Source organism: Sapajus apella, unplaced genomic scaffold, assembly GCF_009761245.1.
Source record: "Sapajus apella isolate SASKATOON/1434 unplaced genomic scaffold, GSC_monkey_1.0 scaffold39, whole genome shotgun sequence".
Taxonomy (NCBI): Eukaryota; Metazoa; Chordata; class Mammalia; order Primates; family Cebidae; genus Sapajus; species Sapajus apella.
In genome coordinates, this window is record NW_022436979.1 from 10,366,655 (window position 1) to 10,385,007 (window position 18,353).

Sequence of the window (18,353 nt, forward strand, 5' to 3'; positions counted from 1 at the left end):
GATTAACAGAATTTCTAGAAGAAAAAATTAAAGAGCCAAAGGACAATAAATATATGAATAATATTGTATTATATCTATCTCTGTGTAACAAATTATCCCAAAACTAAGCTGCTTAAAACACTTCACTTTTATTATTTCGTAGTTTTGATGGGTTGGGAATCCCAGAGAGGTTTCGTGGAGTGGTTCTGGCTCAATGTCTTACATAGGATTGCAGTCAAACCTGGTCAGCTAAGACTGAAATCTCTGAACTTGACTGTTGCTGACACATCCGCTTTCAGCTAACTTATGTGGCTGCTCAAAGAAGGCTTACCATATGGGTTGTTTTAAACAGAACAGTCATAGCAGGGGAACTCCCAAGAGCCAGTGATTTAAGAAAGAGAATTAAAGTGAGAGAGCAACAATGCTCAAGCCAGAAGCCTACGTCTCATACCAGAAACTTGGGAGTGACTTGTCCCTCCTCTGCTCTCTGCTGCAACACTTCAACCCTGGTAAAAACATTCAAGGGGACTCCACAAGAGTGGGAACACTAGGAGGTGGAGATTATTGGTAACCATCTTAACAGCTGCCTGCCACATATATCATAGAAGGAACATCTCTAGGGTTGAAGAAGAACCTGAACCTGAAATTTCAGAGAGCACACTCAGTTCCAGGCTGGATCAATAAGTAAAGATACATACATATTCTACATAAAGGTCACCAATGCTGAATATCAAGTGAAAACCAAAAAAGCTTCAATTTTAAATTTACCTGTTACACCAAAGTAGAAAATGCAAAACTGGCCTGACCTGTATCTCTGCAAGAATGTCAGCTAGAAGACAGTGGGATAATATTTATAAGTGAATGACATAAATGACTGCAATTCAAGAATTATAAGTCAAAGTCCGGGAGCGGTGGCTTATGCCTATAATCCCACCACTTTGGGAGGCTGAGGTGGACGGATCACCTGAGGTCGGGAGTTTGAGACCAGCTTGGCCAACTTGATGAAACCCCATCTCTACTAAAAATACAAAAATTAGTAGGGTGTGGTGGCATGCACCTGTAATCCCAGCTACTCAGGAGGCTGAGACAGGACAATCGCTCGAACCTGGGAGGCAGAGGTTGTAATGAGCCAAGGTCTCATCACTGCACTACAGCCTGGGCAACAGCGTGAGACTCCATCTCAAAAAATAAAAAAAGGAATTATAGATCCAGCTATCAAGCTTAGGTAGTATATGCCTAAATAAAATATAAAAGAAAGTTTAGAATGCATATCACTCATTTACCCCATGAGAAGAATTGAGAAAAGACATTAACCAATCACCAAATAGACCAATATACAGAGCTCAAGACAGAGGACAAGAAAAGCAGAAAGGAAATTGATATAAGCATTGTTGCATGGATACTGATGAGAATATATGATGCAAATGGTAACTAAGACTTTTGAAAGGGAAGGATGGAATAAGCTATGTTTTGATAACTCTCAGACCCCAGATTTCTGTCGCTTTCTACAATAAAAGCTCACTTCTCACTTGCTCCCACAAATTATCTTTAGGCTAGGCAAATCTCCCAAACAGCTGACCTCCATGAGTCCACTCGAATCTCAAGCTGTGTAAATTTTGTGGCTCTACCATCTTAAGACAAGCGCTTCTCCTTGATTTTTCTGGGAGATGAAGACAGAGGTTCTAGAATTCCACAAAGATAAGATTTTCTTTTTAGATATTATCTCAAAAGTGAACGTGTTGAGTTTAGTTGGCTATGAAGAAAACAGTTCGTAGACTATGAAATTACATGGAAATATCTGGCTTGCTATAAACAGAATTATGCAGCACAGAAGTTCATGAGGCCATGGAGATTTGTTCTGTTTTCAAATACAGACTAGGTAAACAGACTGAACATATGAAAGAATGAAGTCAGGCAGGAAATAGGAGGATTGCCAACCTGGTAATGTCTTCACAGGGTCTGACAGGATTCAGAATTGGAAAGGTGCTGTCTAAAGTACTGAAACTCTTTTTAGTTATAATTTGTGGACAGAAAAAGAATCTGATTTTCCTGGTGATAAAGAAAAAAATCGGTGACTGAATTAAATATTTTTAAATTGAATGAATAACATTTGCATATTTTAGTCTGCCTAAAAAAACACAAAACATAAACTACTGGTTAGAGATTTATTAGAAATTGTATCTAAAATCAAGCTTGATACTTTGGGACTTCATCATACAAATGGCTCCATAGTATATGGGCAGATTGAGTGGGTGGATGGATCTGAAGTTTTCTGAGAAGGTTATCACATGAAATGAGGACAGCAACAGGGCAAAAGTGAAAAAAATAAAATTTGACACTAATGCCGCAATGATTCTTTTTTTCAAATATGACTACTCATAATATTATGTGAAGAAAAAAGACATAGAAGGCTGCCAGGTATAATGTTTTCAATGTACTCTGTTACCTGCAACTTATTTGACTTCTGTTTGGAAAATATTATTGGCATTGTAGCCTTAAAGGCCATTTCAAGATTGAAAGAGGTCAGAGGTTACATTCATATTCTTTTATTCTTCTTACTTACTATAAGTAGCATAGGCTTTTAACAGACATCATTCAGCTTTTTAACCAGACACACTATTTTGAAATTTCCCAGAGCTGCTGTTGGGGGGGGTTGAGATGTGAGTGTGTAGGTGCAGGAAATGGAGAAAAAGACTACATAATTAAAAGTTTTAAAGATAAATGTATTTATCTTGAGCATATCCTGGGTACTACAAAGTCATCATAAGGCTATAAAATGAGAAATGCAGGAAAACCACCAGCATGTTCACACTTACCTTGTTAGTTTCTTGTTCTCTATTTGTTAACATTTGGCTTGATGATTTTGTTTGTTTTTGTGTGCCTAGGTGCTATCTTCTTGAAAAGTGCAAGAATAACTTTTTGAAACATCATAGTCCACAGTTTGAATCATCTAAATAACACATATATCCATTTTAGTTACCAAAACAATGCATCTTTCAAGCATTTAAGTAATATTATATATAAATATACAATAGCACCTTGAGTTATTTACATGAAATGAATGCATGCATATTTATTCAATTCTCTCTTCCTATTTAGTGACTCCATTGATAAGAACCATAATATATGGAAAAATTACTAGAAACTCTAGGAAAACTGACTGAATGCTTTGGAAAGGTACAGTCAAGGCAGGTTATTTAAAAAAAATGCTTAACAATTAGATATTCACAAGTCATATCGATGTTTGCGGAAAACAAAAAAGTTTTTTTTTTTGTCAGATTGCCTTGAGAAACTTGAATTTCTAATCCACTTTATTGAAGCAAAAACTTAAAGTGTCGCAGGTATTACGTCTGTAAGAAAGCCAACACCCAACTCTAAAGAACAGGTCTTCTTCATACAACAGGAGCTTAGTGAATCACTGTATATGTGTATATAAAATTAAATTACATTTAAAACATGGTTATATTATGCTTAATGATCCTCACTTTCACTTTTCGATTAATGAATCACCAACAGCGAGCTCTGACTACTTAATGATAAGATCTTCCTATTTCAGTAGATCTCAATCTTTATGCTGCACAAAATAGAAGAGCCTAAAAACACTTGTTTTACTGTTTTCAATTGTGTACACTGAAAATTAAACACCTCATACACGCCACACCTATTACCAGGATTAATGCCAATGGACGTGCACAGTTGGACACAGAACCTCATTTGAGATTCTGTTACCACTTTTATTCAGGAGTGCAAGTCTCTCCCCTGCTTCTAACCTTCTTCCTACCCTATGCTGTTTTTGACTTTAAGAGAGAAATTGTATATTTTTACATGAAGACAAGTAACTCAAAATGCCATGAGAAGAGAAAGAAGTTATTTTATATTTTTCTCAATAGAAAACACCTTCACCAGGATTCCTTACAAGTTACCTGGTTGGTGACTAAGAAGAGCTGGTGTCAATTCTGTAACCATCTTTGGGGGCCTCTTCTGTGTAGAATAAGTTGTAAAGGTCATTTCCAAATTAAGGCATGTTTATCCTCTGCATGTTGAAAAGACAAATTGTTAAGATGTGACTTCTTTCCATATTTGTGCTATGTAAACATTATAATCTTAAGAAGCAGTGGGACTTGGAGATAAAATGCCACCAGACTGGCTAGAAGTCCCTCACTCAATTCTCTAAACTCTAGTAAAATTTTTATGAAGACCACTAATAACTCTCTGCCAGACAGATGACAGGTAGCATCTGGAGGAATTTATTAAAAACTCTAAGATTGAAATAGTCAGATTTAGAAAAAGGCTGGTGATGCATCCAGTCTTTTGCCTTCTGAAATAAAGCAGTCAGGCAGATCTGAATAAATCAGCAAGTTGCTGGGTAATTCTCCCACAGTGTGACATTGGCTAGAGAGATCACCAGGGGAAATTAGGCACCTTTCCACTTCTGTATTGGTGCTAATTTTTAGGGGATTAAACTAATATTCTCCCCTTCACTCACCTTTAGACATTATTTGGAGATTAAAATTCCCAGAAAATACAAGGCAAGGAAGTTGTGGGAGTGGTTGATAGTTGTTTTATGAGATGAAGTCTTTGTGGCTATCAGGACCTAAGAAAATTACGTAATTGAGCCAGAAGCAGTGGCTCATGCCTATAATCTCAGCACTTTGGGAGGCTGAAGCAGGTGGATTGCCTGAGCTCAGGAGTTCAAGAACCGCCTGGGCAATGTGGTAAAACTCAGTCTCTACTAAAATACAAAAAATTAGCCAGGTGTGGTGGCACACACCTGTTGTCCCAACTACCTAGGAGGCTGGGGCAGAAGAATCTCTTGAACCCTAGAGGCAGGGTGCACTGAGCTAGATTCCGCCACTGCACTTCAGCTATCTCAAAAACAAACAAACAAACAAACAAAACAACAAACTATGTGGCCATCACCAAGAGTTGTTTTGAACCTCAATTTCTTCACCTCTAAAATGGAGATATGGAGGCAATACCTATCTTAAGTGACTATGAAAACAAAGGTCATGTATATGAGTTGTTTGGTGCTCTAAAGAGCAGCACAAATAAAATTATTTCATCTTGAAATTAAATTTAATTTTAATTGTACTGTGTGTAATTTCTTAATTTTAAAATAATTTTATTTGTAATGTGCATAATCTTAATTAATATATAATGTATACGATACATTGTAATGGAAGCAGATTTCCCAAATTCTACCCTGGCATGAGGAAATAAAAGGTAATGAAAAGGTGAAAAGAAGAAAAGAAAAAAAAATTAGGTAAAAGAAGAGAAATAAAAAACACATGCTCTATTCACCAGAAATAAAAAAATGGTTAAAGCTAAAATATCACAATGCTGATGAAAGAACCAAAAAAGATGAATAAAAATAGTATATGGCCTAGGAAGGAACCAAAAATACGTAAGAAAATAATGCATAATAAAAAATACATGGAATAAACACACATATGCACACACACATCTCACAAGAGAAAATAACTATTTAAAAATATTGGTACAGAAATTGACTAAATGATTTAGGCCAAACATAAATCAAACCATACACTGAAATAAATTCTTGTTTGAAATGTTAAACTTTTTACATATTACCATCAAATAACCATTTGCTTGTTTAAAATATGACTTTTTTTTCTAAGATAAAATATTTGATAATTTATATCATAGATTTTCTGGCATGCATACAATTTGTGAGTTGGTTTTCTCCTCTGGAAAGTTTTACCTCCTTATCCTGGATATTCGATGACTCCGGGAATTTTCTAATCAAAGAACGAAGCATGTTCATTGACCTATCATCGGTGTTGCAATCCAAAGGAACACCTGAATGTGCCTGCAGGGAAGTCAAAAGCCATTCTTGTAGAATCTTCAAAGGAAAATAGGAATTGAAAGCTTTGCTGTGTAGAGCATTCCCCCACACTGAGAGCGCAGACGATTTGAACTTAATTCATATTCCAGTTTCAATCTTAGAGTGAGTTGTAGATACTCCTCTGTGAGTAATAACACCATTTCCTTCATTATTTATGTAACCCTGAAATATCTTCTGATTTCTGCCTTTGGTGTATAGGAAGCAACAACACTTCTTTTAAAAGGAGAAGGTGGCTAAATATAATGAAAGATAGCAAAGTAAAATAGTTTGACTAGATAAAATTTTGTTTTGTACATAGAAACAACACAAACTACATTCTCAAGATAATAGAAAACAAAATAAATGCAAACAAGCAAAAAGTCAAAAGTTAGGTCTTATCAACATTTAAAACTGCAAATAAAAACAAGTAAGATAGCTTTTCACCCACAAATTAGCTAAGATTTTTTGAAGACAGTATTAGTTAAGTTGCAGTGAAACTAAGTCTTTCAAACTATTGGTGAGGGCATAAATGGCCACAATTTTTTCTTGAGGGCAATATTGGGATTATGTATTGTGCTTCCTAAAAAATTAATAGCTTTGACCCATAGGTTCTACAAATAGGAACTAGCCTAAGGAAAGAGATCCATGGACACAAATGTATAAAAATTACAAATTATTATAATATGAAGGGTGAAAAATTTTGTTCAGCTTTAATATGATGTGGCCATTCAAAGTTGAAACATCGTAAAACAAAAATGTGTACACAAAAAAATTATAGCTAACTACATGAAACAAATTTGTGTAAGTCATATGATCCCAGTTTTGTATATCCATTGAAATAGTCATAAAATATAAACAATGTAGTATTTATGTTTGAATAGTATTATAACAGACTACTTTAATTTTCTTACATATTCCTTTTTTAATTTTCAAGTGTAAACATGAATTTCTTTCCAGAATGATTACTTTTAATAAGAGGCAGTAGATAAAATAACAGATTACAAAAGCTGTTTTAAAATGATTATTATTTCATGTTCTGTTGTATCTGATATATTTTATTCTGCAAAATAAAGTTTGCTCCTTAAAATGTTGAATTTGTGATTTTTTTTATATTCCTTCCTGATTTCACCTGTGCCTAGTACTAATAAAACTGAGCACAGACTGATGCTAAAAGGAAAGATATTATGGAATTTGACTAATCAAATAATCTTTCTCCAAAGGAGTAAACAAGTATAGGAAAAAATGAAATATGTGATCAGCTTATGATGTGACTAATTCCAAGATATTAACTGAAACATTAATATATGCACACACAATAAATGGGTATTGAATAAATATTTATTGATAATTGTTTACACGCAAAATCTGTTGTCATTTTGATAGACACTATTGCACTGAATCTTTACAGCAACAGCGACCTCAGTGTGGATTAAAGAACTGAGGCTTAGAGAGATTACATAGTCTAACAGCTCCTGAGGAGTGCCGAGAGTCAGACTGAGCTCTTTCTCCTACACCAGATGCACTTCATCAGCATAGTTTATTTTGGTCAATCTATTCTTTTTCATGTATCACGTTAACAAAATGACATATGTCTAACTGATTGGAAATTATTTAAACATAGTTTAAAATGCTGCTAACACAATATGCAAGTATTTTTCCAAAGTGGTAAGGTTGCTTGCAATTGTGGATACTCAGTCAGCTTCAGATGTTGAAATGTAGTCCGCAAGGTTGTGACTGCCTTACCAAAATGTATAAAGATAGTGTTTTATTGCACAACCATCTCATTTCCCAAATGTGTGCAGAAGTATTCCTGATAAAGGAACATCACATGGTTATAGTAAAATAAAAATATCACCTGAAAGCTGAAAACTGTGGATGATATTTATGGTTTCTTGGTGCTTAAAATATGGAGGAGAGTCTATATTTTTTAACATTATATTAGAGTCTTGTTTTACTTAAGTTGTCTATTAGAATTTGAAATTATATATGCACACACTCTTTGTCTGGAGATTTTTATAGCTTTATTTTTAAATTACTGCCACCTCTCCTCCAAGCTCTCACAATTCTACATTTTAACCTTTAACCTTTTTGACAAACTACGCTTTGAACCACATTGACTGTGCCTTCTGTTGTTCATCTTTTATGAAATTTACACTGGATTTCAGTGGATCTCTATACATTAATTTTCCTCTGAGGAAAGAAAGAACAAAAATTATATTCAAATATGCTAGAAATGGGTAAGAATTCCCAGCATAGCTATTGCTGAGTTATAGTATTTTTTTCCAACAGCTGTTTGATAGTGACATAACTTTACAAGCAAGTTGTATGTTAAGGACCTACGGTTGCCCCTTTGTTCGGTTTGAAGCACAGGAGAATTTCACATTGCTTAGTGATATTTTCCAGATCATGCTGCCTTTAAAAAATGCAGTAACAATTCCCTCATAGTTAATGTTTGAAAAGTTCTGATTTAAACTGAATTTCTAAGGTTTATGAAAAGAGTGCTTTTATTAAAAATGAAAAAAAAATCCTATCAAACTATGAGAAATTCTTAATCAAGTAGAAATTTGAATACAAAGTTTATTTTCTACTTATTGTCATTAATATTCAGGTACTTTCATTTTTTTCACTTACTTTTTGTTGTTGTTTCTTTTGTTTCAAAAACATCTTTTGTTTCAAAAACATTTTCATAAAGTCAAAACTGCCTCTTATTCTTGGCATATTTATCTTGATCTTTCACAGCAAACTTCCAGTCTTTGTGTGCCATTTTACATATTAAAGGACAAAAAGTAGGGAATGATATATTTGAAGCACAAGGTTTTATGACCTGATGTAAGAAAAAGTATGATTGACTCCAAAATGCATTACAACATTGTTTTATATAATCACAGTGGTGATAAATTTAGATTCTAAAATTTGATGTTTGACTGAATATTAATATTTTCTCAAGTTTTCTTCCTCCTAGAATTTTAATTTCTGGATGCTGTAATTCTGCTTAGAAAGAGAATTTCACATTTGAAACAACCAAAGATTATAGAAATTACATAGTGAGGGCTTATTATAAATCAGGCAGTGTTCTAACCTTTAAAATAATTGTGAATTTTGTAACCAGCAACCAAAGATTTAATTGCCTTTTGAAATCAACAACTGGCTGTGATTCTTGGTCCCCACAGAATCCTAGTGCTGAATGAAGCCATCAGTTGTATCTTCTGCTTGGAAAACCATTTATAGATTGCTACAGTTATCACCAGAGTTCTTTCCAGTAATTTAGTTACTATATTGACAATGAATGAAAGTATCAAACAATTGTTTAGAATTCAATATAAGCTCATTACAATGTGCAGCATCTTGATGTACAAACTATAAAGGCAGCTATTTTTAAGTCCAACTTGGGAGCAAAATCCAGTTTATGCATACAAATATTTTATCATTTTTACTTTAAGCTCAGTAAAGCTCTTTTCCAACAAGCTCTCTCAGGTAGCATTTTCAGTATAACTTGAATATCCTTGAACTAATTATTCTTTCTGCAAATCTTCGAATTGTAAAATTCTTGTTTACTTTTCTTTTATGCCCAGTCCTTAATACTACTCAAATACTCTAACTGCGTTGGTCTATTTTCATTGGTTTCAAAATGTTTGATTCATATTTGACTTTTTTGTGCTAACTAAAATTTGGACGTAAAGATTTCTAAGGACTGAATCGTGTCCCCTCCCCCAATCCATATGTTTAAGCTCTAACCTAACCTCTAATGTATTTTGAGAAAAAATCCTCAGGGTGGTGACTAACATTTAATGAGTTCATAAAAGTGGGGCATCATCCAACAGTATTGGTGTCCTTGCAAGAAGAGGAACAGACACCAGAACTCTCTCTTTCTCTCTCCATATGTACAGAGAAAATCCATGTGAGGACCTAGTGAGAAGGTGGCCATCTGGAAGCCAGGGAGAGAGGCTTCATCAGAAACCACCCAGGATGGCACCCGATCTTGGACTTCTAGCCTGCAGAGCTGTGAAAAAATAAATTTCTGTTGTTTAAGCCACCAGCCTGTAGTATTCTGTTGTGGAAACTCTACCGGACAGATACAGAGGAAAGTGAGTTTGAAAATGCAGCCTTCTGACAAACCTAGGCATATCTGGATGAGGGAAACCTCTATTTGTATGCAGATACAAATTCCTTGGTAAAACAACTTTTCATAAGACAAGAGAGAATCAAAGCATATGAATTTGGTGAAAGAATTCTTAAAAGTTCAGGGCTATCCATAACTTTGTTTGTAAAAATGAGAGGTCAACCTCTATAATTACTGAAATCCCCTTCTAGGTCTAACCCAAATTCCTCAAATTATCTGAGATGCAAATGAGAGACTGATGATTGTTTAAGTGAACTCTGCAACCTCCAATATCCCTCCATTATTGAAGCTCTGTGTTCCCTGAAGCACCGGGAAAAAGTTACCACATGATATGGATGAATAAGTGTTCTCTTTCCTACATGCCCTTGAGAGTGAGTTGTCAATCAAGACTGTCCACCAAAATACTGAGGTAGGAGATGGGGCTCAGACACTGGATCAAATGGAGGACAAGCTAAAACAGGTCCAGCACAGAAGCACCTCTCTATAAGACATGCCCAGCAGTGTACCATGTCAGCTTACCTTTGCTACGGCAACTCCTGGAAGTTACCACCCCTTTCAACCACAATGACCTGAAAACTCAGAAGCTACCATCCTCATCCTAGAAATTCCTTTATAAACTGCCCATTAATTTGCACATAATTAAAAGTGGGTGTAAATATAATGGCAGAACTGCCTCTTGGCTGCTACTCTGGACACACTGCCTGTGGGGTTGCCCTGCTCCACAAGGAGAAGTACTGTTGCTGCTGTACACTGCTTCTTCAATAAAAGTTGCTGTCTACCACCACTGGCTTGTCCTTGAATTCTTTCCTGGATGAAGCCAAGAACCCTCCCAGGCTGAGCCCCAATTTTGGGGCTTGCCTGTCCTGCATCAATATGATAGGGACAACTGAGCTTGTAAATTTCTCACACAAAGTGCAAATCAGTCATATATCTTGTCAGAAAAAAAAATCACAAACAAATTATCAGGTGATCTGAAATTTCATGCAAAAACATCTGCTTTAAATCTAGAAATGAGGAAATTCTTCATTTCTTCATGCTCTCTCAAAAGCAATACACCACTGTATGAATAATCATGGATGATATGGCATTCAGGGTGTCCATGTTCACAAGTAAAGAATGAAGTTATTTCATGCCAAATAGCTTTCACTGTTTTATTTCAGACTTTAATCACTGAAAATTTTAAACAACCATCATGGTATTGGTCTCATTTACTTGGTAAAGACCACACAATCCAATTCAAATACTACTCAAGAGATAAGATAATTTTGTCTTGCCATTCTTGTTCACAAATTGCAGAAATTTCTCCGTGCATTTCAAGAAGTGACCATGCCTTCCTCATCCCTATCCCAACAGGTCATGAGACCCCCCTCGTGTTTTCTTAAAATGCTAGTGTTCCTGCTTTTTCTCTTTTGTTTTCCTCTCCCCCTTTCTCATTTGTTCCATGCTTTTCCTTCCTGCTTTCTCCTTTTCTGCATTTCCTTCTGCCCTTCCTTTTTCTCTTCCTTTTTTTTAGCAATTCCAAGTGTCTGTCTGTGGCCCTTTACTTACTATGTGTTCTGTGAGGAGAAGGAGCTTCAAAGGTATCATCACAATTAAGAAGTGCTGTCTTAAAGTGGGTATTAGTCTATAAGTTCAATACCAAAGAAAAGGGGTCCTTTAAAAATTGAATGGACAGAGTTGCTTTTTTCATAGGTGTAATAATATTGCCAATAAAGAAATTTAACTGGCCAGGCATGGTGGCTCACGCCTATAATCCCGGCACTTTGTGAAGCCAAGGCAGGCAAATCACTTGAGGTCAGGATCACTTGAGACCAGCCTGGCCAACCCTGTGAAACCTCATCTCTACTAAAAATATAAAAAGTAGCCTGGCATGGTGACGGGTGCCTGTAATTCCAGCTACTTGGGAGACTGAGGCAGGAGAATCACTTGAATCCTGGAAGTGGAGGTTGCAGTAAGCTGAGATCACACCACTCTACTCTAGCCTGGGTGATAGAGTGAGACTTTGTCTTAAAAAAATTACTGGACTGAGCTATACTAACTATATATATATATATCTGAATATAACAAAATGAATTTTCAAAAAGGCTAAGAGGATCCATAACTGCCTGGAAATGACGAAAACAATTCCACATGACTTTAACAGCACATTAAAAATATTGTTATAAAGTCCTATGGTGTTGAATATTTCTGGAAACTTTTTTCTCCTTTTAAAAACATTTAGAAATTTTCTTTATAAAATTAAGTATTTTTGTTTGAGACAATTTCAATTCTTTCTTAGCTGGGCATTCATTACTTAGTGAATTTTAAAGTTTTTAATAGTGTTTCACTGTCATTTCTATCCAATCAAAACAGTTTTCACTGTTAGTGTGGACAGTCATCATAATGTTTCATCAAGTCTGATATATAATCAGTCCTGGTGGGTAAGTCTATGGACAACAACCAGCATTTTGACCTCTGTACTTGCAATTATTAGATAGTAAATCCCAGAGAGACAAAGGTCCAATTCCTACTCAAATCCTATCATCAGAATGCCAGATGGTGACATTAGAAATCAATTTTTGCTTCAAAGGCCTTGCCTGGACTGAATACAGTATATGTGTATCTGATTGAGGTTTGGAAGGATTGCACAAGAAGTCTTAATTTTTGCTTCCTTATGAACGTTGCATGGTTTAATTTTTTTCAGGATGTTTGGAAATAATTTTTTGAAAGTACGTGTGATCACCTTTAATATGAAGAAATCAGGAAAAATGGTGCTTTGAGCTATGGAAATGTGTTAGGATTTAAGAAGTGAATTGGAATTACAGAAAACTGATAGATTTTTCATTATAATTTCTTACATGCAACATTTTTAAAAGATAAATATTTCCTCTCAATGGGCTCAGTAATCTCAAGAATGCTGTGTCCCTGTAGTTCTTAAAATGTTCTGGTTTTGATTTCTCCTTGTGTGGAGTTTAGAACACACTTTGTAACTTCAGAGCCAGGATTTCATACACAATTTTAATCCAACTCTTTCCTTCTCTTTCCTTCACCGATTAACATGCTGATACTCAGGAGGTGGTGATTTGCCCAGGGTCACAGAAAAGAAAGGATTAAAAACTGAGTTTAGGATTCCCAATCCAGAGCTCCTTCTATTACAGTATGCTTCTTTAGACAAGAAGTTGTTAGTTAGGGAACAGAAAAACCATATGAAATGGGCTCACACTTCCATAAGTTAGCATATTGTTATTTCCCACTTTCAACATATCCATATACACCAACAATTCAAACATAAGAATGATAAATTAATAATTCTTTCATAAGTACTTTATGACATGATATGTGTCACTGACTTCCTTAAATGGTTGTTTTGATATACAATATGTACTTTTAGGAAACAGTAATGGATTTTCTCAGGACTTTCTAGAACTCATCTAGAAAAAAATCAGATACATTCATGCTCTTCTGTAGCAGAGTGAAATACTACTTTTATGTTATTCTCATTTTTAATTTAAAAGGTAAATTCTCTAAAAAATATTCTCTGAAAAATCTGCTAATGAAAGGTCAGATCCCAGGGACAGCATAGCAATGTAGAAAAGTGTGGGCCAAGAAAACTGTGTATACTCTTAGCCCCAGTACTTCCTAGATAGATGAACATGGGAATTTCAGCATGTAAGTAAGGATTTTTGTAAGCTTTGCCAGTGTGCTGAAACAATTGCTATAATATGGACTCTCTCTCCTGTTGTGTCTGCTTCTTCTCTCTTATCCATTCAGTAAAATTCCTTCATAAGCGGAGTATCCCTTGAAAAAGCCTAGTGCATAAAGATAAGTTCATGACCCTTTCTCTTTTCCTTAAAGTGCATTCTAGGTACCCTGGTGAATTCAGTCTTACATTTGCCACTCAGACTTCTGTTCTGAGTGGTGTGAACATAAAGAACAAAGGTTATTTTTAGAAATTCTAATAATGGAATCTGTTTTAATCAAGCAATCAGTAAATATCAAAAGCTTTCTCCAAAAAAATCTGGACACTAAATCTTAGACAACTGCTCACCAAAACATTTTTTCCTTCAGTCTTTTAAACTGAGTATACACTATTAGGTTTCTGGACATAAAATTCTGTTTACAAACTTTCTAAGATTTGGATGTATTAACTGCTCAGAGATAACAACTGCTGTGAGCTTTCAGAGTTTTCTTAAATTTATCATTTAGGTTGACTGAATTGGTATCTCGGGACTATTCTACAAAGCTTAGGAACATTCTCACTGCATTTTTTAGCTTCTTTGCTGCATCACATTTGTTAATCTTCTAATTAACTGTTTAGCTTCATCCTTAGTCCATCTTCTTCACGGGCTGCACCACATCTCATTCATTATAATGTGCTGAAGAAGGATTTTCATGGTTCACATAAAATTGCAAGTATGTTTGGCAATGCATTATTTTTGTTCATGACACTCTTACTTTTGTTCAAAATTATTACATCTCCAGGGACAGGATTAAATAGTTTTTCTGGCATACTTTAGGCTTTACTTTTTGATTTAGCGTTTTCATTTTTTGGTTTACCCAAGACAACTAATGTTTAGCACAGGGTTTAGTTTGTTTTTAAACCTGATGACATGTAACAGTCATTGAATCAGGTTCTACTATTCTTTACATGGCCTCAGGGTGCTTTCTGAAACTTAGACTATACTTTATTTCTAATTTAGCTAATATATTTTAAATGTATCAAATCTAAAAATGATTGACCAGATCAACAGTAACAGATTACATAATGTTTATTTGTAGTCCCTTGGGTTCAAATAAGATAAAAAAATGACTGAATCATAGCTGAATTTCAAAGGGATTGTGATTCCCTGTAAGACAATATCTTATAAAATACCCTTAAAAAGGGGTATTTTGATTCCAATTTTCATTTTGTAATCAGCTGTTGTCAAATTTACTTAAATTCTTTTTTTTTTTTTTTTCTGTTCTTAAGTTTGAAAACTTTCTAGACCTTAGTACGTAGAATGCCCAATGTATAAGTTGAGTGCTTACAGGCTTCAGGGCCATTGTTTCTAAAAAATAGATAAATAGACTATAATTGTAAATGAGAGTGTTCTGGAAGACCTCTTTCCTTTTCTTTTCTAGGACATGAAAAACTTTACTTCGTGAAATAGATGATAACATTGTACAGAACACACAGCGGGAATTTAGTAACTGTTGCATATAAAACCATTTTTTAAAGTTAGTATTGAAAACACTCAGGATATTTTCAGGACATTGACTACCTAATTAAACAGTTTGAAAGAAAACAAAATTTTGTAGCAAAACATATTGATAGTAATATTTTGTGTCATAATGATTTGTCACCTATACCAGTTAAAAATGTTTTAAATTAAATAAATTTGCTACCTCTTAGAGAGTTATCTTTACATGCTTACAAGGAATATTTTCTCTTTTCAGGACAAATTATTTTTATACATTAGCTATGACATACTAGTATATAATTAAATATATGTCAACAAACAAACCACTTATTTGGTTGTATTTATGCATGCAAAATCTTTGTTTTAGAAAAAGGTATTTTGGGCTGGGCACAGTGGCTCATGCCTGTAATCCCAGCAGTTTGGGAGGCCGGAGTCTGCAGATCACTTGAGGTCAGGAGTTCGTGACGAGACTGGCTGACATGGAGAAACCCCATTTCTACTAAAAATACAAAAATTAGCCAGGTGTGGTAGCACATGCCTGTAATCCCAGCTACTCGGGAGGCTGAGGCAGGAGAATAATTTGAACCCAGGAAGCAGAGGTTGCAGTGAGTCAAGATCAGATTCTGTCTGAAGAAAAAAAAAAAAAAAGATAAAGGTATTTTAGTGTAATGCCTTTTTTGAAAATGAAACTAGCACTTCTGATGTGTGGCTGACATGTTTCCTTTTAAACATGCATGAGCGTTTAGATATTATTTTTACTTTATTTTAAATGTATTGGATAGGAGGACTTACGCTCACAAAAAGTAATTTACCTGGCCAGAAGAAGTCAAATATTTGGAAAATATTATTTTTGAGAATATATTTTAAAGCCATTTTAATATATACTGCAGGCTTTTCTACCAAGGTAAGATTCTGAATGTTCTCAGAGCACTGAATGGCTTTTAATCACAATGCTAAGCAGTCTATCTTACAAAATATTACATATAGATTCACTTGGTTATAAATTCAAAAGTATCGTGTGCTAAAATGTTTATAATCATTAAACATATTAAGAGATGAAGCAATAGCATTCTGTTGTCCCCCGACACTTTCTTTTACAGGAGCATACTTTTTATCACAGTAATACATATCTGACATATGGTTAGAGAAGAAAAAAGAACAGAGGAGGATCAGTGTCTTCATGATAGTAGTTTTTGTTTATCATGTAAGATGATAATGGACTGAACTTACCAGCTTATAACACAATTTTCATTTTATTTTAAACATATTTTGCATGATATAAAAATATTGATCACAGTGAGTTACCAATTATTGTTGCTATAAAAATGAATGCTGAAACAATACTTTTAGTGGAAATAAATTATATAGTATTCTTTAAAAAAAAAATCACAAGAGAAAAATCTTGGCTGTTTGGTCTTGACAGAAAACCAGTCTTTACAAGAGGCCTTTTGCAGATGAGCTCCAGTCCATTTCTGTAAAGTTATCCACATGGTTCAGGAAACACAGACTTTTGTCTTTGTTAGCATGGACCCACAAAGGTCTCTCTGTTCATAGACAGTTCTACTGTGGCAACACAGTTTTCCGTAATAGAAAATCGATGAACTGGAAAACAGTACAGTCTTAGTTCATATGTGGTCTTTTCCAATATGAAGGGACACAACGGCACACTTCTTCACTAAATGAAAATCCTGGCTCACAAGGCTTCTGGCGATTTGTACATGGCCGTCTGTAACAGCTAGGAGAACAAACAAGAACACACTTATGTTAAAGATCAAGCCAATGGATTCATTACGCTACCAAGGAGTTTCTGTGCTTTTCTAAATTCCAGGCTAGAACAAAATTACTAATTTTGTGATGAAATTGTTCATAGGCTCATAAAAGTTTGTTTCTGCTTAGAATTACAACATTTAAGAGGAATGGAAAGCCTTAAAATCAAAGTCTTGCTTGCTGATTGAACAAACGGAAGGATGAGGTATTGTAAGCATTAGTTCTTTTGAAGTGCTCTTTGCTTCATGGATGAAAGAAACATAAAGTAGAAATTTTGAAAGTGAATACTGAAGGTCTGCTGACTTGCTGTGATCACATAAGCATGGCGGAATTCACCCGAGTCAGGGACTTGTATGGGACCCAGACTTCCAGGGAATTAAACCCAGCCATGTTGGCAGAACTGTGGTCCTCAGAGGGCAGCCTCACCCTCACTCTTGTGTCTCTACTTGGCAGCTGGTTGCACGATGGTGGCTAACTCTTCCTTTCCACCTGGGCTCCAGGTGAAACAGAGGCATTCTGAGGCACGTGGGTGACAGGGACAAAACTCAGCAGCGAGGGTCCCCCTTCTCCCATCCTAGACTTCCAGTTTCCAGTAGCAGTGAGAGGACAAATTACCAGTTGGTCAATCTGTACCCTGCCCTGTTGCTCCAGTGAATTGGAACCTCATTTTTTTGAGACACAGTCTTGTTCTGTCACCCAGGCTGGATTGCAGTGTGCGATATCGGCTCACTGCAACCTCCGCCTCCCAGACTCAAGCCATTCTCGTGTGTCAGGCTCCCAAGTCGCTAGGACTACAAATGTGTGCGACCATGGCTAGCTAAGATTTGTATTTTTCATAGAGACAGGGTTTTGCCATGTTGGTCAGACTGGTCCTGGACTGCTGGCCTCAAGTGATCTGCCTGTCTTGGCCTCCCAAAGTGCTAGGATTTCAGGTGTGAGCTACCACACCTAGTGAGAATTGGAGCTATGTTTGAAAAACTTTTTGAAGTATGAGCATGCCTAACGTGGGAATAGGTGTACAGGGAAAAGTGCAAGATGACCTGAGGTGGGAATCAAAAATGTAACAAGAAAACATACAAAATTTGGTTTCGATGTTTCGTTTATTTGGCTCTAGAAATGAAAGCATGCCTAGTTAATTTTTCTTAAAATTTGTAAATGCAAATCCATACTTATGACTACAGATATTCCTTTACTAAAAAGGGATATGATACTTAATGATCCAGAAAAGCTGTTAATTAAGGCAATGGACCAAAGAATATGTACTCTGCCCACTATATTTTGTAATAAATATTAAGAGAGAATGAGAAGAATATATACTTTCCAAATATGATGTTTTCTCTTTTGATCCAATTTGTATCACAAAACCTGGAATTATACACTTAGAAAAGTGAACATAGGATAAGTTGCAGTAAACGGAAAGTCTTTACGAAAGAATATATGCTATTAGGAGAAATGCAACGACAGAAATATTGTCTAAGTTCAT

General features: G+C 35.3%; 1 protein-coding gene across 2 annotated transcripts in view; it reads right to left on the reverse strand.

The window, feature by feature from the left end:
* Positions 1–16,030: 16,030 nt before the first annotated feature.
* Positions 16,031–18,353, reverse strand: part of VEGFC (vascular endothelial growth factor C) — a 131,588-nt gene continuing 129,265 nt past the window's right edge. For both annotated transcript variants that reach the window (XM_032298707.1, XM_032298708.1), the window contains exon 7: positions 16,031–16,838. In XM_032298707.1, the coding sequence (XP_032154598.1) occupies positions 16,724–16,838 (115 nt within the window). In that variant the 3' untranslated portion in view covers positions 16,031–16,723. The remainder of the gene's footprint in view (positions 16,839–18,353) is intronic.